This window comes from Danio rerio, chromosome 23 (genome assembly GCF_049306965.1).
Source record: "Danio rerio strain Tuebingen ecotype United States chromosome 23, GRCz12tu, whole genome shotgun sequence".
Lineage (NCBI taxonomy): Eukaryota > Metazoa > Chordata > Actinopteri > Cypriniformes > Danionidae > Danio > Danio rerio.
In genome coordinates, this window is record NC_133198.1 from 46,115,687 (window position 1) to 46,135,123 (window position 19,437).

The window sequence follows — 19,437 nt, forward strand, 5'->3', positions numbered from 1 at the left end:
AAATCTCCCCCACACCATTACACCACCACCACCAGCCTGAATCGTTGATGCAAGGCAGGATGGATCCATGCTTTCATGGTGTTGATGCCTAATTCTGACCCGACCATCCGAGTGTGGCAGCAAAAATGGAGACTCATCAGAGCAGGCAACGTTTCTCCAATCTTCTATTGTCCAGTTTTGGTGAGTCTGTGTGAATTGTAGCCTCAGTTTCCTGTTCTTAGCTGACAGGAGCAGCACCCGGTGTGGTCTTCTGCTGCTGTAGCCCATCTGCCTCAAGGTTGGACGTGTTGTGTGTTCAGAGATGCTCTTCTGAAGACCTCAGTTGTAACGAGTGCTTATTTGAGTTACAACTGAGGTCTTTCTGATAGTTGGAACCAGTCTGGCCATTCTCCTCTGACCTCTGGCATCAACAAGGCATTTGCAACCACAGAACTGCCGCTCACTGGATATTTTCTCTTTTTCATTCTCTGTAAACCCTAGAAATGGTCGTGCGTGAAAAACCCAGTAGATCAGCAGTTTCTGAAATACTTAGACCAGCCCGTCTGACACCAACAACCATGCCACGTTCAATTTACTTTTTTTCTCCATTCTGATGCTCAGTTTGAACTGCAGCAGATCGTCTTAACAATGTCTATGCCTAAAATCTTTGTGTTGCCGCCATGCGATTGGCTGATTAGAAATTTGCATTAACAAGCAGTTGAACAGGTGTACCTAATAAAGTGGCCGGCGACTGTACGTTTAAATAATTTTGTCAAGCTGGATTTCCTGCATTGCTAATCCAAGATCCGATTATCCTGTAATTTTTTTTCTGCGATCCAGAAACGTATGAATGATTCAAATCATTTGTACATTGTTTTCTCTGTGCCTCTTTCTATGAAAACTTCAAGAGTTTCTGAAAACAAATCTTTCCACTGTCACCATTGCGCTCATCAGTGCTGGTTTCAAGACGTCATGACATGTGGTTTTGTTGGTGAGATAATCACATTTTTCCACAGTATATATATATATATATATTTCAGGAGAAACCCAAGAAAGAAACACTGACTGCTTTCATTGACAGCATCAACCACTGCCCAAAAGGTAAGATTAACTGTCTGTGTTCATAGAAATCTATTTATTAGGGCCAATATGTGATGCTATTTATATTTAAAATAATAAAAATATATATTTTTGTGTGATTGCTGAAAAATAATTTAACATTAGAAGACACTAACCATTTTTTTTGCTTCTTCATCACCAAATTGCTTTGCCTATTTTCTATTTTCATGTCAGAGTTTGTTTATTAGTGCCAATATTTTTATGTTATTTCACTAGTTATATAAAAATATGTTATTTTTGTCTGTTTTCTGTAAAATAATTTACAATTAGAAGACACTACAATAAGCTATTTGTGCTTCTTTGTCACCAAATTGCTTTGCTTAATGACATTTTATTAGTTCATATTGAAATAAATCATTTTTTAAGTGAGTTCTGTGAAATAATTTAACATTCATCTCATTTTGCTTCTTCATCACCAAATTGCTTCGCCTATTGTCTATTGTCTGTTTATTTTCATGTAGAAATCTGTTGATTATAGAGTAGGGCCAGTTTTTATGCCATTTCATTAGTTTATATTGAAAAAAAAAATGTTCTTTTTGTGTGATTTCTTTAGAAGACACTAATAAACTTTTTTGCTTCATCACTAAATTGCTTTGTCTGTTTTCTATTGTCTGTATATTTGTACATGTAGAAATCTGTTTATTATACAGTAGGGCCAGATTTTTATGACATTCCTTTAGTTTATATTGAAATAAATCCTTTTTTTAAGTGAGTTCTGTGAAATAATTTACCGTTTACCTCATTTTGCTTCTTCATCACCAAATTGCTTTATTTATTTTCTATTTTCTGTCTATTTTTATGTGGAATCTGTTTATTAGTGCCAATATTTTATGCTATTTATATTTAAAGTAACATTTTAAAAAGATTTACTGTACCATTAGAAGACACTAAAATAAACCATTTTGTGCTTCATCAATGGCTTTGTCTGTTGTCTGTTTATTTTCATGTGGAATCTGTTTATTATACAGTAGGGCCAGTTTTTTTTTTATGCCATTTCATTAGTTTATATTGAAATAAATCAGTTCGTTTTTAGTGATTTCTGTCAAATAATTGACCGTTCACCTTATTTTGCCTTTCATCACCAAATTGCTTTGTCTATTATCTATTGTGATGTAGGAATCTGTTTATTAATGCTAATATTTTATGCTAATTATATTAAAAATAATTTTTTTTAAAGATTTACCATCGTAAGACACTAAAATAAACAATTTTTTTGCTTCTTCATCACCAAATTGCCATGTCTCTTGTCTGTTTTCATGTGAGAAACTGTTAATTAGTGCCAATATTTTATGCTATTTCACCAGTTTATATAAAACACGTTTATTTTTGTCTGTTTTCTGTAAAATAATTTACCATCAGAAGACACTAAAATAAGCATTTTTTGCTTCTTCATCACCTAATTGCTTTGCCTATTGTTTATTTTCTGTTTATTTTCATGTGGAATCAGTTTACTATAGAGTTGGGCCAGATTTTTATGTCATTTCATCAGTTTATATTGGAATAAATCATTTTTAAAAGTGATTTCTGTAAAATAATTGACCGTTCACCTTATTTTGCTTCTTCATCACCAAATTGTTTGTCTATTTTTTATTTTCTGTCTATTTTCATGTAGGAATCTGTTTATTATACAGTAGGGCCAGATTTTATGACATTCCAATAGTTTATATTAAAAAAATATGTGATTTTTGTAAAATAATTTAACATCAGAAAACAATAATAAACATTTTTTGCTTCTTCATCACCAAATTGCTTTGTCTATTTTCTATTTTCTGTCTGTTTTCATGTAATCTGTTTATTATTGAGTAGGACCAGATTTTTTATGCCATTTCATTAGTTTATATTGAAATAAACCAGTTCTTTTTAAGGGATTTCAGTAAAATAATTGACCGTTCATCTTATTTTGCTTCTTCATCAACAGATTGCTTTGTCTATTGTCTATCTTCTGTTTATTTTCATGTAAAATCAGTTTATTTTACAGTAGGGCCAGTTTATTTTATATAAACTGGTGAAATTGCATAAAATATTGGCACTAATAAACAGATTTCTACATGAAAATAGACAATAGACAAGGCAATTTGGTGATGAAGAAGAAAAAAATGGTTTATTTTAGTGTCTTCCAATGGTAAATATTAAAAAAAATATATATTTTAAATATAAATAGCATAAAAAATTAGCACTAATAAACAGATTCCTACATGACAATAGAGAAAAGACAAAGCAATTTGGTGATGAAAGGCAAAATAAGGTGAATGTTGAATTATTTTACAGAAATCAGTTTAAAAAGCACTTTTTTTCAATATAAACGAAAGAATTTGCTTAAAAATGTGTCCCTATAACAAACAGATTTATGTCAATAAACAATAGACAAAGCAATTTGTTGATGAAGAAGCAAAATAAAATGGTACATTATTTTACAGAAGTTATTTAAAAAACTGATTTCACTATAAACTAATGAAATGGCATTAAAACAGTGATTTTTGTGTGCTTTATGTAAAATAAAATGTACCATTAGAAAACACTAAAATAAAACTTTTTTTAAAACTCAACTGTTTTATGCTTAATCCACTTAAATTTGTACTAATCAATTAAGTTAACTTAATCGGCTTGTGTTAAGACAGGATGGAGGAATTGTGTGGAACCCAGCGTTTTGTTTACGGTGTAGTTTTACCAGTATCACAGTGTAGTATACCAGATTATTTCAAGCACTTTACTGTAGTATGGTACAAAACGACATGTTTCCTATATGTTACTATGGTATTTTTACATTTGATCCAGCCAAAGATAAAATGTTCTGCAACCTTTGCACTGTGTGGATGGAGGAAATGTGTTTTACTAGTTTGAGTTCAAAGAACTAATGGTCTAATATGTTTATTACTCACATTGTATATCAATTAAGTAGAATTGATAACAGGAGTGGAAAAAAGCAGACATTTACAGCATGACAGACATTTACTCGCTTAGATTTGACTTACAAATCAGGATCAATAAGCCTCTAACAAATAACAACTCTGTCATGCTGTGTATTATGCATTATTAAATTGATGAATGTTAACAATAGGCTGTTTTTAGTCATAGTTTGAAGCTAATATGCTGCTGTGGTTGTCTCAAATGAACGTGACTAATGTTAGGTAACATTTAATTGGCAACGGGTGTAAAGCTGCAATTTTACTGCTTTATGGCAGCCTTATCTGATAACATTGTTGATATGCTGATTATATAATTAGTTATATCAAATTTTGTGATCTACTTTGTGATATGAAGAGTTGCAGGGGGGCCCCACTGAGAGAATTAAACCGCGCGATTCGACCTTTGCGCGGTTTGTTTTCTTCACCCTCTGCCTAATGGAGGACATACAGGGTTGCCAAATCCGCGTTTTTCCCGCGGATATGTACGGTGGCCAGTTTTTTAAATTATTATTGTTTCACGGTTTTGAGTTTTGATTGTATCTATTACATGAATATGGTTGCATATAATTTTTTAATATACCAAATTAATATTCTACCAATAATTAAATAAAATGTTTAAATTAGGTACTTCTTCCTATACTTGTTTAAAACTGTTAAAAACAAAAGAAGATATTTTGAAGAATGTTCAAAATCCCTAACCTTTGATTTCCATGGTATTTTCTTCCTACTATGAAAGTCAATAGTTACAGGTATTCAGCATTATATCTTCATTTGGATTCATCAAAAGGAAGAAATTAAAGGTTTAGAAACACATAAAGCTGAGTAAATATAATTTATATATATATATATATATATGGATTAAACAGACCAAGCACAATTTTATGAGGACTCTCTTAAATAAAGACTCCAAAGTATATGTAATCTACAGAAGAAAGTCAGCTGATTTACAATCAACACTTTCAGTGTATAACACACCATGCCTGTGCTGTCAATTCAAAGTCATTTTATGATAACAGAATCATATTATAATATTATATATATTATAATTACTGTTAATTTTATAATTTATAATCCATGGAGGGATGTAAATAAATAAACTAAAGTAAATAAATACGAAATAACAAACTGGCGGTGGAATATTTTGAGCTTTGATATTATTGGGCTATATTTTGGGGGAGCTAATTTGACTGGAAGCTAAATTGTCCATAGTGTTTATGAGTGAATAGGAGTATATAGGTGTCTCCCAGTGATGGGTTGCAGCTGGAAGGCCATACGCTGCGTAAAACAAATGCTGGTTGGCGGTTCATTCCGCTGTGACGACCCCAGATTAATAAAGGGACTAAGCCGAAAAGAAAATGAATGAATGATAGTTTGACTTGCCGTAGTTTTGTTGTGAATACCTGGCAACCCTGGAGTCAGATTTTCACCGCTGGATCATGCAGACAGATGACAGCTCAAAAGAGTCAAATGATCTGCATCATTAATGCAAGTCTGCTAGCAGGTTTAATTTGATACTACGTAGGCATAGGCTAGTTTTAGCATGAAAACTGAATACAGAATTAAAATGTAATACTTATTTTAATGTATTGGAATTTGTGATTTGCAAGATATTAAAATAAATTCCGCGGGAAACTTTCCAGCATTCTACTCTTCCCAAGCTGGAATTCCGTTCTGGATCTTCTAAATTTGACGTCAGGTGAAGATTTGAAATATTTGAAATAAATAAATACTTAAATGTGTATCCTGAAATATCTCGTCATTTTCTGCTTCATGTTTTTACTTTTAATATCTCACCTGCAACATACTTAACATTCTATTTAAATTAATAATAAAAAATAAGTTAATTAAACCAAGGAAGGTGTAATCTTGTTAATAAACACGTATTAGATCATATGTCCGTGGTTTGTGGCTAGCAAAAAAAGTGAATAGTAAATGTCTTGTCTGATAATCGCCTAACATCAGCGTTACATACTAAATGTCTTTGTTTCTTTCAGGTTTATTAATGAAATCATCATTCACAGTAACTGGACACGCGGTTATCTGAGCTCTGGGTAAGTACAGTCTTGTTTATTGTGTTTTCGTTTATATTGTGTAGTATAAAACACTTCGACTTTTATGAGTGTGCTTATATCAGATGTGAATGTTACAGTGACCGCGAAAGTGTTTGTTTTGGAAACGGTCTATATCATGTGGTGGTGCTAATTCCAGCAATAACAATATAGAAACCATCGAGGTATTTGTATTTGAATGGTGTTGAAGGGGCAGTTAAATACCCAAATAATTAATTATATCATAATTTAATAACCCTCTTTTATTTCAAACATTTTTGACTTCCTTCTGTTAAAAACAAAAAAAGATATTTTGAAGAATGCTGGAAATATTGGGGTAAAGTTGGTTTTATATACGCACATTCTGATTTTCTCCCTAATAATATAATTTTGGAAAGTACTATTTGCAAATTCTGATCGGTGAATTTATAATAAACCAAGATACAGCATTGTTTATGGTCAATTAAATAGTGTTAATGTTGTTTTGAAGTAATTTAAATACAATTTCAGACCACATATTTAAATGAGCATGCCAAACAATATAACGACAAATGTGCAAATATAAAACTAACTTTATCTGAAAATCATTGACTTCCATAGTATTTGTTTTTCAGTGGGTAACGTTGTGCATTGTATTTCCCTCACTTGAGAGGACAAGCCATGAGTGAGATAGAGGTCTCTTTGCGGTACAAGTCAATGTCTGCATCAATCTGAATTCTGAACAGTGTGCTGTGTTTCTGCAGTCCCCATGACTGCTATTAGTCGTATTCCCCAACTTGCAGGCAGGTGCACACATTTGGCTCAACCTGTGCAGTGCACGCCCTTTTTAGTCTTGGATAGAAAGTGCCCTTCCAAAATGATCAAAAGTGCCCCCGCGACGCAACACACCCTCCGTCCCACCCTTCAGTAGGCGCACGACAACACCGCTCTTGAGTATGCGTGCTCAACCCCCCTCCCCGCTTTACAGTACGCGCATGACAACACAGCTGATCAGAACACGCGCAACAACACCGCTATTCAGTACGTGCGCGGCGACAACACCCGCTTTAGGTTCGATCATTTCCAGCTTTTTTTCATCATCGCTACTAACAGCACACTCCATTTCCGCATTACTGGATCTGTAGACAACAGACCGCAAAGGATGATGGCCACCCCTGGGCTGATGGGAATTGTAGTTTTCGCTACCTCCCGTCCGCTTCATTCGCCTGAGCAAACTTTCTCAGAAGACCTATAGTTTTATCGAGTCATGCGACGAATAATATCGGAAAAAAATTGCTATTGTGGTATGACGGTATTTACAATACCGCTACATCCCTGATATATATATCCTCATTTCCTTTCTACAACTATCTTCGTCTGGAAGAAACCCCCCTCCTCCCCTTCTTCCTCCTTTATCCAGAATGGGCGGCACGGTGGCACAGTGACTAGCACTGTTGCCTCACAGCAAGAATACCAATGGCGTTGGGTCCTCGCTGAGCCATCTGGTATTTCTGTGCGGAGTTTGCATGTTCTCCCCGTGTCCGCGTGGGTTTCCCCTGGGTTCCCCGGTTTCCTCCCCCATCCAAATGTGCTCTTTATTATAGATGAAATAAGCCTAAACCTTTTTTATAATGTCTTACTCTCAGGAATTTCGACTTAGCCTCAGCAGCGGGGGAGTTTGAGATCGACCTGAGCTCAAATCTCCCCTTGCCCTTCAAAAGGGGGGAGCCCTGGGCTCGAGGATGCCTTGAGCTCAGGGCTCTCTCCCGGGACAGCATGCCAAGCAGGCTATCTATAAATCTTGAGCAAAGTGTGAACTCTTGAAAGTGAATTAATGTGTGTAATCTCTCTGTTATCAGTAACGATGTCATCAGTGTTCTCTCAGCTGATTGGTCAGTGGCTGGATGTTCAGGGATTCCTCATATTTCTCTCTGTGCTGCTGCTGGTGAAACACTTTCGAGATGTTTTTACGAATAACATGCCGCCCGGACCCTTCCCTCTGCCTTTTGTTGGAAACGTGTTGAGTATAGGCTTTGGGGATCCAATGGAGGTCTTTCCCAAGGTATGTTGTATTGGGTGTAATGAATTCTGTAGACAGCTGACATTTTGTGCATTATAAGTTAAAGTGATGGTTTACCCAAAACTGAACATTCTTTCTAGGGATGCACCGATCGCAATACTTGGATCGGATATCGGTTCAATACTGCATATTTTTGCTGGATTGGATATCGGCCAGCTGGTACCGAACCAAATCCTCTGTTAGATCAGCAGACCACATTCGCAACACTAGAGTAGAGACACACAAAATAGGCATACCTGATAATTCAAATTGGAAAAGGCTCAATAATACATTGGACAGATCCTCAACACACTGATTTCTCCCCTTTGTGCTGCTCAGTTTAAAAGTGTCTGCAGATACCGGAGGCTCCAGAGATGCATCAAGCACTTCATTAACACACCGGCTGCACAGATGCTCTGTAAAATTATTCTTAAGTTTCTGTTCTCTCATCACCACAGAAAAATAATGATGAATACTTTCAGTGCCGCCAATAGTTTGTAAAGCCTGGCTCATTGTGGTCAAAGTGTCTGATTAAGTGAAGTTTATTCATAAACTAATTTCGAGAGGAGCACGTGCAGTGGCGTAGCGCAAAATGTGGAGGCCCCCCTGCAGGGATCGCTGACGGGGCCCCCTGATGAAGAGGGGGGGGGGAGATACGTCATACGCCAATTTGCATATCACTGACGTCATCACGTTTTACCGTTTCTGTTTGTTTCACAGCCTATGGTTAATAAAGGGGTTATTTATAATTGCACTACACTTTATATAAGCATGTTTATTTAACTAAACTTATTGCTGTTTGAATACAGCATGTCATTATAGATGTGTAGTGAATGTGCAGTAATCTCTCATATGTAATAAACTCAGACAAATTCAGAAACTGTCACTAAAATATCTGTGATTGTGAACAAGAAAAGAATAAACGGTCCAATTGAATTGTTAAAATAAGGTAGAAGTAGATCGGTTTGACTGTACAAGGGAAATACCTTCACACTGCCTGTGCTAAATCATTTGTCGTCGGTACGCAGAGGGGTGATCTGCTCTCGAGCTGCAGATGAGAGAGGCTGCTGTACGAGGACTGACTGGGCCGCCTGTCAGTGCTGTGAGGCGGGCGAGGGGTCGGCGGCATCACACGCAGCTCGTTAAGAGTAGGGACGGTACAGTATGGACAAATGACAGTCTAAAAAAATCTCCAATAACACACAAAAAAGTCGCTAGATTTGTCGCTAGGGGGGTCTGAAAAGTCGCTAAATCTAGTGACAAAGTCGCTAAGTTGGCAAATATGGCGGCAAGCAACCAGAATGAAGTAGTCCACCGCTTGAGAGGTGTTCAGAGAACACAGACCTGTGAACTTTGGTTCCGACCACAGTTGTTCCCAAGAGTTTGATTATTGCGGTTGCCGGTTGATTTTCAATTATTGAAAATCGCGACGACGCGGGGCCCCCTAATCACGCGGGGCCCCCCCGCGGTGCGTGCCCTGCGGGCCCATCCGCTACGCCACTGAGCACGTGACTATGATTGAACACGGCTGGTTCTGCATTAGCATGTACGATCCACCAATTAGGCCATTCCTAACCCACTATAAAGAGCCAGGGTTTTTTCACTACAGTCATCTTCGATTTGAAGAATCCCCCCTTCCACCCCTACCTCTTCACCTTTCCCTCCATAGGGCAGCACGGTGGCCCAGTGACTAGCACTGTCGCCTCACAGCAAGAGCGTCACCGGTTCTAGTCCTTTAACAGGCCGGTGGTCGTTTCTGTGTGTAGTTTGCATGTTCTTCCCGTGCTTGCGTAGGTTTTCCCCGGGTCCTCCGGTTTCCTCCCACATTCCAAAAACATGCAAAACAAGTAAATTGATAAATCTAAATTTGCAATTCAGGTAATCTTATAACGCAGCATATCTTGTAATAGCATTCAATTTTTAGTCATCAGCTCTTATCAAGGGGGAGTTGTCGAGATCTACCTGAGCTCAAGGCTCCCCTCTCTTGCTCCAAACAGGAGGGAGCCCAGGGCCCAAGAACCTTCGAGCTCAGGGCTCTCTCCCGGGACAGCATGCCAACCTTGCTTATAATCAATCATCAGCTAAGTGTGAACTCTTGAAATAGATAAAGGTGAAACTGACGGGCGCAATATGGATTGGCATTAACAAAAAATGGTTTAGCCTTATATAAGCTGCGCTGAAACTGTGAATATTTCACTGTCATTTTATTTATATTAATACTTTATTTAACAGACCAGTTTGTTTTGATTAGGGTCAATAGTGGTAGTCTATAACAGATTTCAAAGAAAAATCTTAATGTTGAAAAAGGAACCATGAGCTGGACCACAACAGATCATTGTCTTAACAAATGCTCAAATAACGTAGCCTAGTTTACAGTGAGCATCATGGCAAACAGATCCGCCACTTTTGGCACTCAAACAATCATAAAGTATTCGTGCTGCAGGAATTAGGAGGTTGTCTCACAGCTGTGGTGCAGTGAGGGGTTTGCGTCTTGAATTAACTACGACAGTTTACGTTCATTGAACGGTAAGAATGATTAATAAATCCATATGAAACAGTCCCTTAAAAGTCACGTCTCGCTTTCAGTTTCAGTTTTAAAGCCCAAGTGAACTGTGTCATAGCCGGCCAAGTGAACCGTGCCTGCGCCCGATTCAGCGCACTCACACTTCTCAAACGGGCCTGGGCACGATTCGGATAGCATAGTGTAAATACGCCCTTAATTGCTTTTACAAATTTTAGTGGATTGAACATGAAACGATTAAGTTGTCCCGAAAAAGATTTAAGGACTGTATTGTTTCCTTTAAAAATCATTTTAAATAAGTAGCTTGAACAAGAAGCAAAAGTCATTTTTTTCTTCTGTTGAACACTAAATATGTTTTTTAACCCCTTAACGCCTGATTCACACAGGGCTTCAGTGTCAACACTTGACGGAGGGTGTGTCTGACGTTAAGGTTGACGCGATTGTCATAGCAGTGTCAGCCAATATTACATCTTTGATATTAGATTGCATCTGGCTATTCAATTTAATTAAATTAATGTATATTAACGCTTTTACAATGTAGATTATGTCAGCTTAACAGAAGTTCTAGTAGATTGAAACCGTGTCAGTCCAGTTTTCAGAGCTGAAGTTCAGTTTATTATATGGTTTCCGCTACATTCATTCTTCCATGGCGGGGTGCCACGATAAAATTCATCCCTACATTACAGCTTTTCGTTTAAAACATTTTATTTTCTTTAATAGCGGGTAATAATCGCACCAAAACGTATTAAAAGATGAGTGAATTATACCAGCACGAACTTCTCAGTAACCGTAGTAGTGCTGTGCATTATTTGTTTACCCGTGCTGACAGACTGACTGTGCGTGATGCGTGAGGCCAGCAAACATGACGTATAGCCGTTTCACTCTACTTCAGGACGCATTAACATCGCTCTGTAGGTCTATTAGAGACATTCATAAATATTCCTAGCAAATGTAATAAATGTTGGAGACATAGAAGATCTGCGCGCTCCCGAAGCGGCTAATATACTTAAGGGGCGTGCAAGAAGTTTTGTGCACGAGCAGAAGAAACCGGCGCGCAAGCAACGAGATTCACATGCTCGTAGGCTATTACATAAATGCGAACTCGACTTGTAATACTGTGCTCACAACATTTGTCATTAAAATAACGCCACAGGTAGTCTGCGTAAAAAAGGCCTGCCGCCACAGCTGGAAAAAAACCCTAGAGGAAACACTGTATTATATAGTACAGTTTACGATTTAATTGTCACTGCTGAAAGTCCAAACACTGCAGAGCAAATCCAGCGCAGCTCCACAAGTCCCAAAGCATGTAAGCCATTGGCGACAGCGGCGAGAAACAAACTTCACCAATTGACTTAAGTGTAGGAAAAAAGGACCTTGAGAGGAACCAGGCTTAGTTGGGCATGACCATTCCACCTCTGGCCAAACTGCTTGTGCAAAGCTGCAGTCTAGGTAGTGGAAGCTGGAGAACGCTGGAAGTCCATTGTGGAGAAGCTGCAGGTGTGATAAGGTGCTCAGACTGGCCCACAGGATCAATGCGGAGACTTGTCTGTCACTGGGGTCTTTCAGGAATCAGTCTCATGCTCTTCATTCCTCCATGACCACCACAGCATCTGCTCAGGATACGGCCTGGTCCAGGATTATGAAGACCTTGGCATCATTTATTCACAGGTTTTTTTACTGTCTAAGCGATCTGATTTGATCTGTCGCTTTCATGTTTTGCTTTGAACATCGACATGTTCAACTTACATTTAGTCTTTTGGCAGATGCTTTTGTCCAAAGTGACTTACTTGAGGAGGCATTCACTGATTCAACATGAAGAGGCAATACACACAACAAGTGCTGATTATACAAAGCAACTGTTAGTGCTCAGAGTATAGTATATACTTTGTTTTAGAGAGAGAGAAGAGTGTTTTTACAGGTGGTTTGTCAAGTCCACTCACCTGTGTGAAGCTCACTTCCTAAATGCACAGGGGTGTTGTTGTTGTTTTTTGTGATGTTGAGTGATTATAAGAAAGTGTCTGGTGTAAATATGCAAAACTGGTGCAAGTGTTGGTTTAAGTGTCTAACGCCTGTTTCACACCGCAAGCGTCAGCGGCGCGTGAGCAGAGCGTGAGCAGCGCGTTTGTCGAGCAGTAGCAGCACGCAGGCGTTTGCCTTTCACACCAGCTGCGTCTGCAGCGCGCAGCTCTTCGGCAGCTGCTGCAGAGATCAACCTATCTCTGTCTATTCTATCTAGTTATCCATGTCTCTCTATATACAAATACACTTTTTAAACTTTTCATCTGCACCAAGGCCCCTCCTATGCTGTGTCTTTAACCTGCAAATGTTTATTTTACTAATTTTATAGATCAAATAGTACTGTATGCTTCTAAAGCTAACTTATATGAGAAGTGTCTACAGTCAGAAGACAATCGCCTGTGATATCATGTCATTTGTTTTTTGATTATCAGGTTGCTGTAGACCTAGTTATAATAATATTTATACTATATAGTTATAATGATGTTTATACATGATCAAACTAGTGTTACTTTCTCCGCTTCAGTGATGTCCAGCGGCAGAATAACAGCTCGTTAATGTATGCTCGTGCAGATGATGAGACGGACAAAAGTAACCAATGCATGCCATTCTTTTACTTATTTTCGTGTTGTCAGATTCACAGAGCAAACAGTTCCCGGTAGGAATAACTCGAGTGAACATAAAACAAAGCCAATTAAAACTTTCTTGCTCTGCTAGCTGCACAGAACACAGCGAGCTCACATAATCCAGCATGCGTGTCGCACTACACTACCCACAATACACTTCGCTATGGACTACAAATCCCGTAAATATTCCATTTCCCCTCTCCTACAACACTAGTGTGCAACTTAAGCAAAACTGATAGTAAAATAGTTTTACATTTGGTTTTGTAGTTCGGGCCTAAATAAATGTTTGTTGCCGTTTTTAATCGTTTTAAGTTCATTTGAATGACTATATATAAACCATTTGACATTATTAACGCATTTATTGGGTAAAATTGTTAGTTTTTACTGTCATTCAATGTGTTTTGGTCATTCTCAATGCACTGTCACTTTAATTGAGCGTGAGCAGCGCGTCAAAAATAGACCCAGCGCCGAAACTATCGCTGCACTGCTGCTTCGGCGACGCTCACGCCTCGCTCTGACGCGCTGCTGCTGCGTGCGGTATGAAAGCTCTAATCTGTTAACATGGACGCCGAAAACACACGCGCTGCTCACGCTCTGCTCACGCGCCGCTGACGCTTGCGGTGTGAAACAGGCGTAAGAGATGGAAGAGTGTGTTTTCTACAGGTGGTTTGTCAAGCCCACTCACCTGTGCAAGGCACACTCAGAATTGCATAACCTAAATGCAAATCGTCAACGCTTTGGTGTATAGATATAGACTTGGTCTTATTTTAAAGAAGACAGATGTCAAGATGTAGATGAAGATGAAGAAAAGAGTTACAACAAAGGTCATGTGCCTTCATATTTATAAAAAATATGAAAACTTAAAGGGCGCCACAGTAGCTCAGTGATTAGCACTGTTGCCTCACAGCAAGAAGGTCACTGGTTCAAGTCCTAGCTGGGTAAGTTGGCATTTCTGTGTGGAGTTTGCATGTTCTCCTCGTGTTGGCGTGGGTTTCCTCTGGGTGCTCCGGTTTTCCCCACAGTCCAACCACATGTGCTGTAGGGAAATTGATAAAAAAGTTTGGCCCGAGTGTATGCGCATGTGTAAATGTGAGAGTGTATGGGTGTTTTCCAGTACTGGGTTGCAGCTGGAAGGGCATCAGTTGCGTAAAACATGCTGGACAAGTTGGCGGTTCATTCCGCTGTCATGACCCCTAATGAATAAGAAAAATTAATAAATGAAATCAATAAATGCTTATTTTATTGCTTAAACTATTTATTGTAGCATTGAATTACTGCTAAACATACAAACTAAATACCTGAACAAATTATATTCCAAATTTGAAGTTGATATCTCAAAAAAATGACCTTTCGGTAAGATTTTGTAAGGCCGCAGTACTAAACATGACCACTGGATGACCACCAGTTTCCATTGATGACCATACAATGGCGCCCCCAGTGTTTTGAGGAATTTTTAATCATACTTTTGACAACATTTGTAAAGTACACATACAGGTCTGATGTAGTATGGAAAGTGTTATAGTATTTGATTTAAATTTAGCCTCTAAAAACATCCAAAAATGTTTACATTTGGATTGCTGTAGCAAAGTAATGCTTTACGACTCTGATGAGTATGCTTGTTGCAAATCAATAAATAATTGCTGCTCTGTAATATGCATCAAAAATCATCTATTTGTCAGCACATATGAGATCTGGGATCAACTGATATCTAGTTTGTCATTGTTGATTCATGTCTAGCCTACAATATTAGGGTTTAAAAATAAAACCGTAACTGGTCGCACAGGTTGTAGGGTGACAGTGGGTGAAGTTTATTTATAAACTACTTTGCTTATGATTGGCACGACTGGCCCCGAGTCAAACTAATGTATGAACCACCAATCAGACGATTCCTAACTAAGTATAAATAACCAAGCATCTTACCTTGTAGTCATCTTCGTCTTGAAGAATCCCCCCTTCCACCCCCTCTCCTCCTCCTCTCAGCAAGAATGCCTCTAGTTCAGGTCTCTACCCAGCATTTGTGTGTGGAGTTCATGTCTCCCCATGCTCATGTGGATTTTCCCCGCGTACTCCGGTTTCCTCCCACAGTCCAAAACATGAGACTTAAATAAATTGACTAAACCAAGTCAGCACCATAGTGAAATTCCACCAACAACACACCCTCATAGCAATCCTTAAGCAGCAGGAACGGGGGTTCTCAAGATCTACCTGAGCTCAAACTCCCCTCTCGCCCTGCAACGGGAGGGAGCCCCAGGCTCGAGGATCTCATGTGCTCAGGGCTCTCTCCCGGGACGGCATGCCAAACTAGCTTATTACCAATCATCAGCTAAGTGTGAACTCCTGAAATGTGTTTTAATCTATTATGCTGATAATGCACTGGGCAACTTTTGGAAACGATGCTGCCATTGGTAACTAAGGTAGACAGGGAAAGTAAATAATGAGTACATTTTGAATTCTTTTTCTATTAACTATCCCTTTAACCTGTTTTCCAGGTTGCAGAGAAGTATGGAGACGTGTGCACATTTTATATTGGAACCAAACCCTGTATCCTGATGACTGGATATGAGGTCTTCAAAGAGGCGTTTGTGGAGCAGGCGGACATCTTTACCGACCGACCGTTCTTCCCTGTCAATGACAGGATCTGCAAAGGGAAAGGTAAAAAACAACACTGCACATTTGGCTCTTTACCTCTCAAATATGACGGTTCACAGAGGCTGCATTTATAACCGCATGGTTAAAGTGACCCAATTCTGATTTATTTATTTGTTAAATGTTTTTCCCCCATGTGGCACAGATTGGATATAGCTAGTGAAAGCAGGAAAAATCACATAGATTCTGATTTACTCAAATCATATTCAGGCCTCGTTCATATGTGAAAATGTATTCAATATGAACTGGATCTGTGCCCTCGTGTCTGCAGTGTAAGCAAGTAGATCAGCTTTTCACCGGTCAATGCTAGTTGTGCATGATTAAAAACCATAGCGAATGACAGCAACATTTCAGAACAGACTTCAGCAGAGTCGCAAACCTTAAAGGTGCAGTAGGTGATCTTCCACAATGCTAACAGCTTAGCATAAATCTCTGAATCACAGTCCCTCCCCTGCCGTCTAGAGCCACGCCTCCTGAAAGAGCACAGCAAAAGAACCCTCTCTCATGTGTTAAAAGCGACTGGTCCAGGGGTGGCCAACCCTGTTCCTGGAGAGCCACCTTCCTGCAGATTTCAGTTGCAACCCATATCAAACACACCTGAACCAATTAATTTGGATCTGAACACCACGTGATAATTACAGGCAGGCGTGTTTGAAATGGGTTGCAACTGAAAGATCCAGGAAGGTGGTTCTCCAGGAACAGGGTTGGCCACCCCTGGACTAGTGCTTGTCCGGCGGTGTGCAAGCCAAACTGACATGCTATTTCAGAGTGAATATTTAGAGTTGCATGGTAAACAATATAGGGAGAGACTAGGCGGAATAGCGCTATTTACTTGTGTTTTGTTGTTAAACTAATTAAAATCTGCATTATCGATGCTGTAAAAGGACCTTATGAAACTGAAAGTAGTCTTATCAATCTTTTACCTGAAGATTTTAGTGGCTGAACAACACTTCTGTGAGGATATAACCCATTTGTAACAACAACATCTAACGTTACATCAGCTCTGCGTGAAGCTAAAACAGTTTTAAAACAGAACATTACCTGTCTAAGAGAAATCCTTCAGACATTGTGTCATCATTTCTCTAGCGTGCAAAGGCAACTCAAATATTGAGTCAGGTTTTTTAAAAGTTTTGATTCAGCAGGAATTTCCTGATCGCGCGTGCTCTCTCTTGTGAACGTGCGGCGGTCGGCGAAGCTAAAGGCAAGACAGACCTGCCAGGCTGTAAGACCCAATGACTGTGTGAGACCAGCCTGATCTCACAGGGAAACGTAAGTATTATACGTTTTGCCAGTTTAGTGGCGAGTTCAGTCGTACGAAATGGTACGATTTTAAAAAGGAGGCGTGGCACCTGACCCCACCCCTAACCCCAACCATCATTGGGGGATGAGCAAATCATACTAAATAGTACGAATTAGATCGTACGAATTCATACGAATTAGCCACTAAATGAAAAAGTTACGAATTGCCGTGAGATTGTGTCGGTGAGACCGCATCCGCCGACTCCACATACAGCACACAATATTTAGCCGTTTATGATGGGTCTTATGTGTTTGTTTCCATGATCCACATACGACAGGGGTGTCCAAACTCTGTGCTGGAGAGCCGGTGTCCTGCAGATTTTAGCTTCAACACACCTGCAAGGATGCTTCTAGAGTTCCTAGTAAGAGCTTGATTAGCTTGCCCAGGTGTGTCTGTTTGGGGTTGGAACTAAACTTTGCAGGACACCGGCCCTCCCGGACTGAGAAGTATGGGGTTTGTTGCATGTTTTTCCCCCGCAATGCTGTCAGGGCAGATACAGCAAGCTGTTTGTGTGCAGCAAGCATTTTTGTCGAGAGAGATGTACAAGAACTGGAGAATGGCAGACTTTGTCTTTTATCAGTTGAGTTCGTTACCATTCAGACACATGGGGCTCTATTTTGACGGTCCATGCGCAGAGTGCAAAACGCAGTGCGCAAACGCTTTCAGGGCGTGTCAGAACGCGTTTTTGCTAATTTAAGGACGGGAAAATCCGCTTTGCGCCGTGGCACATGGGCTAAAAGGGTTGAGTTTATTTTCTTAATGAGTTATAGGTGTGTTTTGAGAATAAACCAATTAGAGCCTCATCTCCCATTCCCTTTAAGAGCCAGCTGCGTCATGCCAAGAGCGCATTCACTATTTACAGTACGCAAAGTAAGTCTAAGTGGAAAAAATAAGCATTTCACAAGCAAACAGGTAACAGTTCACAGTTTTTTAACAGAAAACTGTTAAACAGAGCATCTACTGCGTGAGAATGAGAGATAATGAAACTACTTTCACATTCGCTCTTGGATAGGGAAACCTTTACGCACAGACATCAATTAGTCTATAAATAATTAATTGCGCTTGTTAAGAGCAAATATTCGTTTCAAAACTATTTCTAAATTCAGTTCTAATTTCCAGCAAACGAACAAATGAACAAAAATAACGAAGTGTGCTCAAAAACCTGAGTTATATCCTAAAACACATGCTGTGCCCCATATGGTCTAAAACCTGACAGGTGGACAAATCTAAGCTTGTTTTAATAAAACAAATATAAATATGGATATAATAAATAATACTGCTAATAATAATAACATTATACAAAAGCAAATTGTTATGAATGAACTGAAAAAGCCTCCCGAGATGAAGAAGACATAAAAGCAGTGATTTTTCATATTTATGTAGGCTAGAAAATAATGTCTTGTAATATTTTAATCCTTTATATTTATATCCTATATCTATTCTTAATATATCCTATATATATATCCTTAATATTTACATTTTTTCATATGTAAAGATATTTGCCTATTGCTCTCTTGTGTGTATTAAGCAGTGTGTAAGCGAGGCGCAACTCTGCGCCAGAGTTTAGACCGGGTTAGTTTTGGTCTAATGAAAAATCTATTATAGTTTCTCAAAATAGCAACGCGCCAGCGGTCCGCCTCAGAACGTCTTCCTTTTTAGACCAGAACGCCTATGGGCGCACATATGAGCGCTAATGCATTTGCTATTTAAACAGCGTAGCGCAACGCCTCAAAACCACTCTTGCGCCAAGCTGAAACTACCAAAAGACTACTGCGCCGCGCCTTGCGCCACATTGGGCCGGGTGTATGATAGGGCCCATGATGTTGAAACACGTTTAAAATCCTCCGGATTACGGCAGGGTTAATGGTTGAAAATAAAGGGAAAGAGACCTGCTGCACTGCTTTCCACTGTATCTGCATTCAGACCCGGGGATTGAGGATTCTTCAAAATATCTTCTTTTGTGTTTAACAGAAGAAAAAAACTGTAAGGTATTTGAAAGCCACTTGAGGGAGAGTAAAATAGTGAGCAAATATAAAGTTTTGTGTGACAATCCCTTTAATATTGCACATTCCATAGACTGCAGTGATTCATCATGTGTAATTCAACATGAGAAATCGGATTTTCCTGCTTCTTGCAATAAAGAAGTTCATTCATATAGAACTATGAAAACACACATCAGTGCATAAACCCAGTGACCCTATGGCTACAGGAGCATACATTGAGACTGAATGCTCCTCA

The 19,437-nt window shown here is 39.0% G+C and overlaps 1 protein-coding gene across 5 annotated transcripts in view; it reads left to right on the forward strand.

The window, feature by feature from the left end:
- Positions 1–810: 810 nt before the first annotated feature.
- LOC103909721 (cytochrome P450 2J4) overlaps positions 811–19,437 on the forward strand; it is a 36,552-nt gene continuing 17,925 nt past the window's right edge. The window contains exons 1-5 of one of the 5 annotated variants that reach the window (XM_073939421.1): positions 811–970; positions 1,061–1,080; positions 5,999–6,055; positions 7,891–8,093; positions 15,743–15,905. In XM_073939421.1, the coding sequence (XP_073795522.1) occupies positions 7,896–8,093; positions 15,743–15,905 (361 nt within the window). In that variant the 5' untranslated portion in view covers positions 811–970; positions 1,061–1,080; positions 5,999–6,055; positions 7,891–7,895. Of the gene's footprint in view, positions 971–1,003; positions 1,081–5,406; positions 5,701–5,998; positions 6,056–7,890; positions 8,094–15,742; positions 15,906–19,437 lie in introns of those variants that run through there. The other 4 variants (XM_009297123.5, XM_017353732.4, XM_068216958.2 and 1 more) reach the window with 4 other exon arrangements.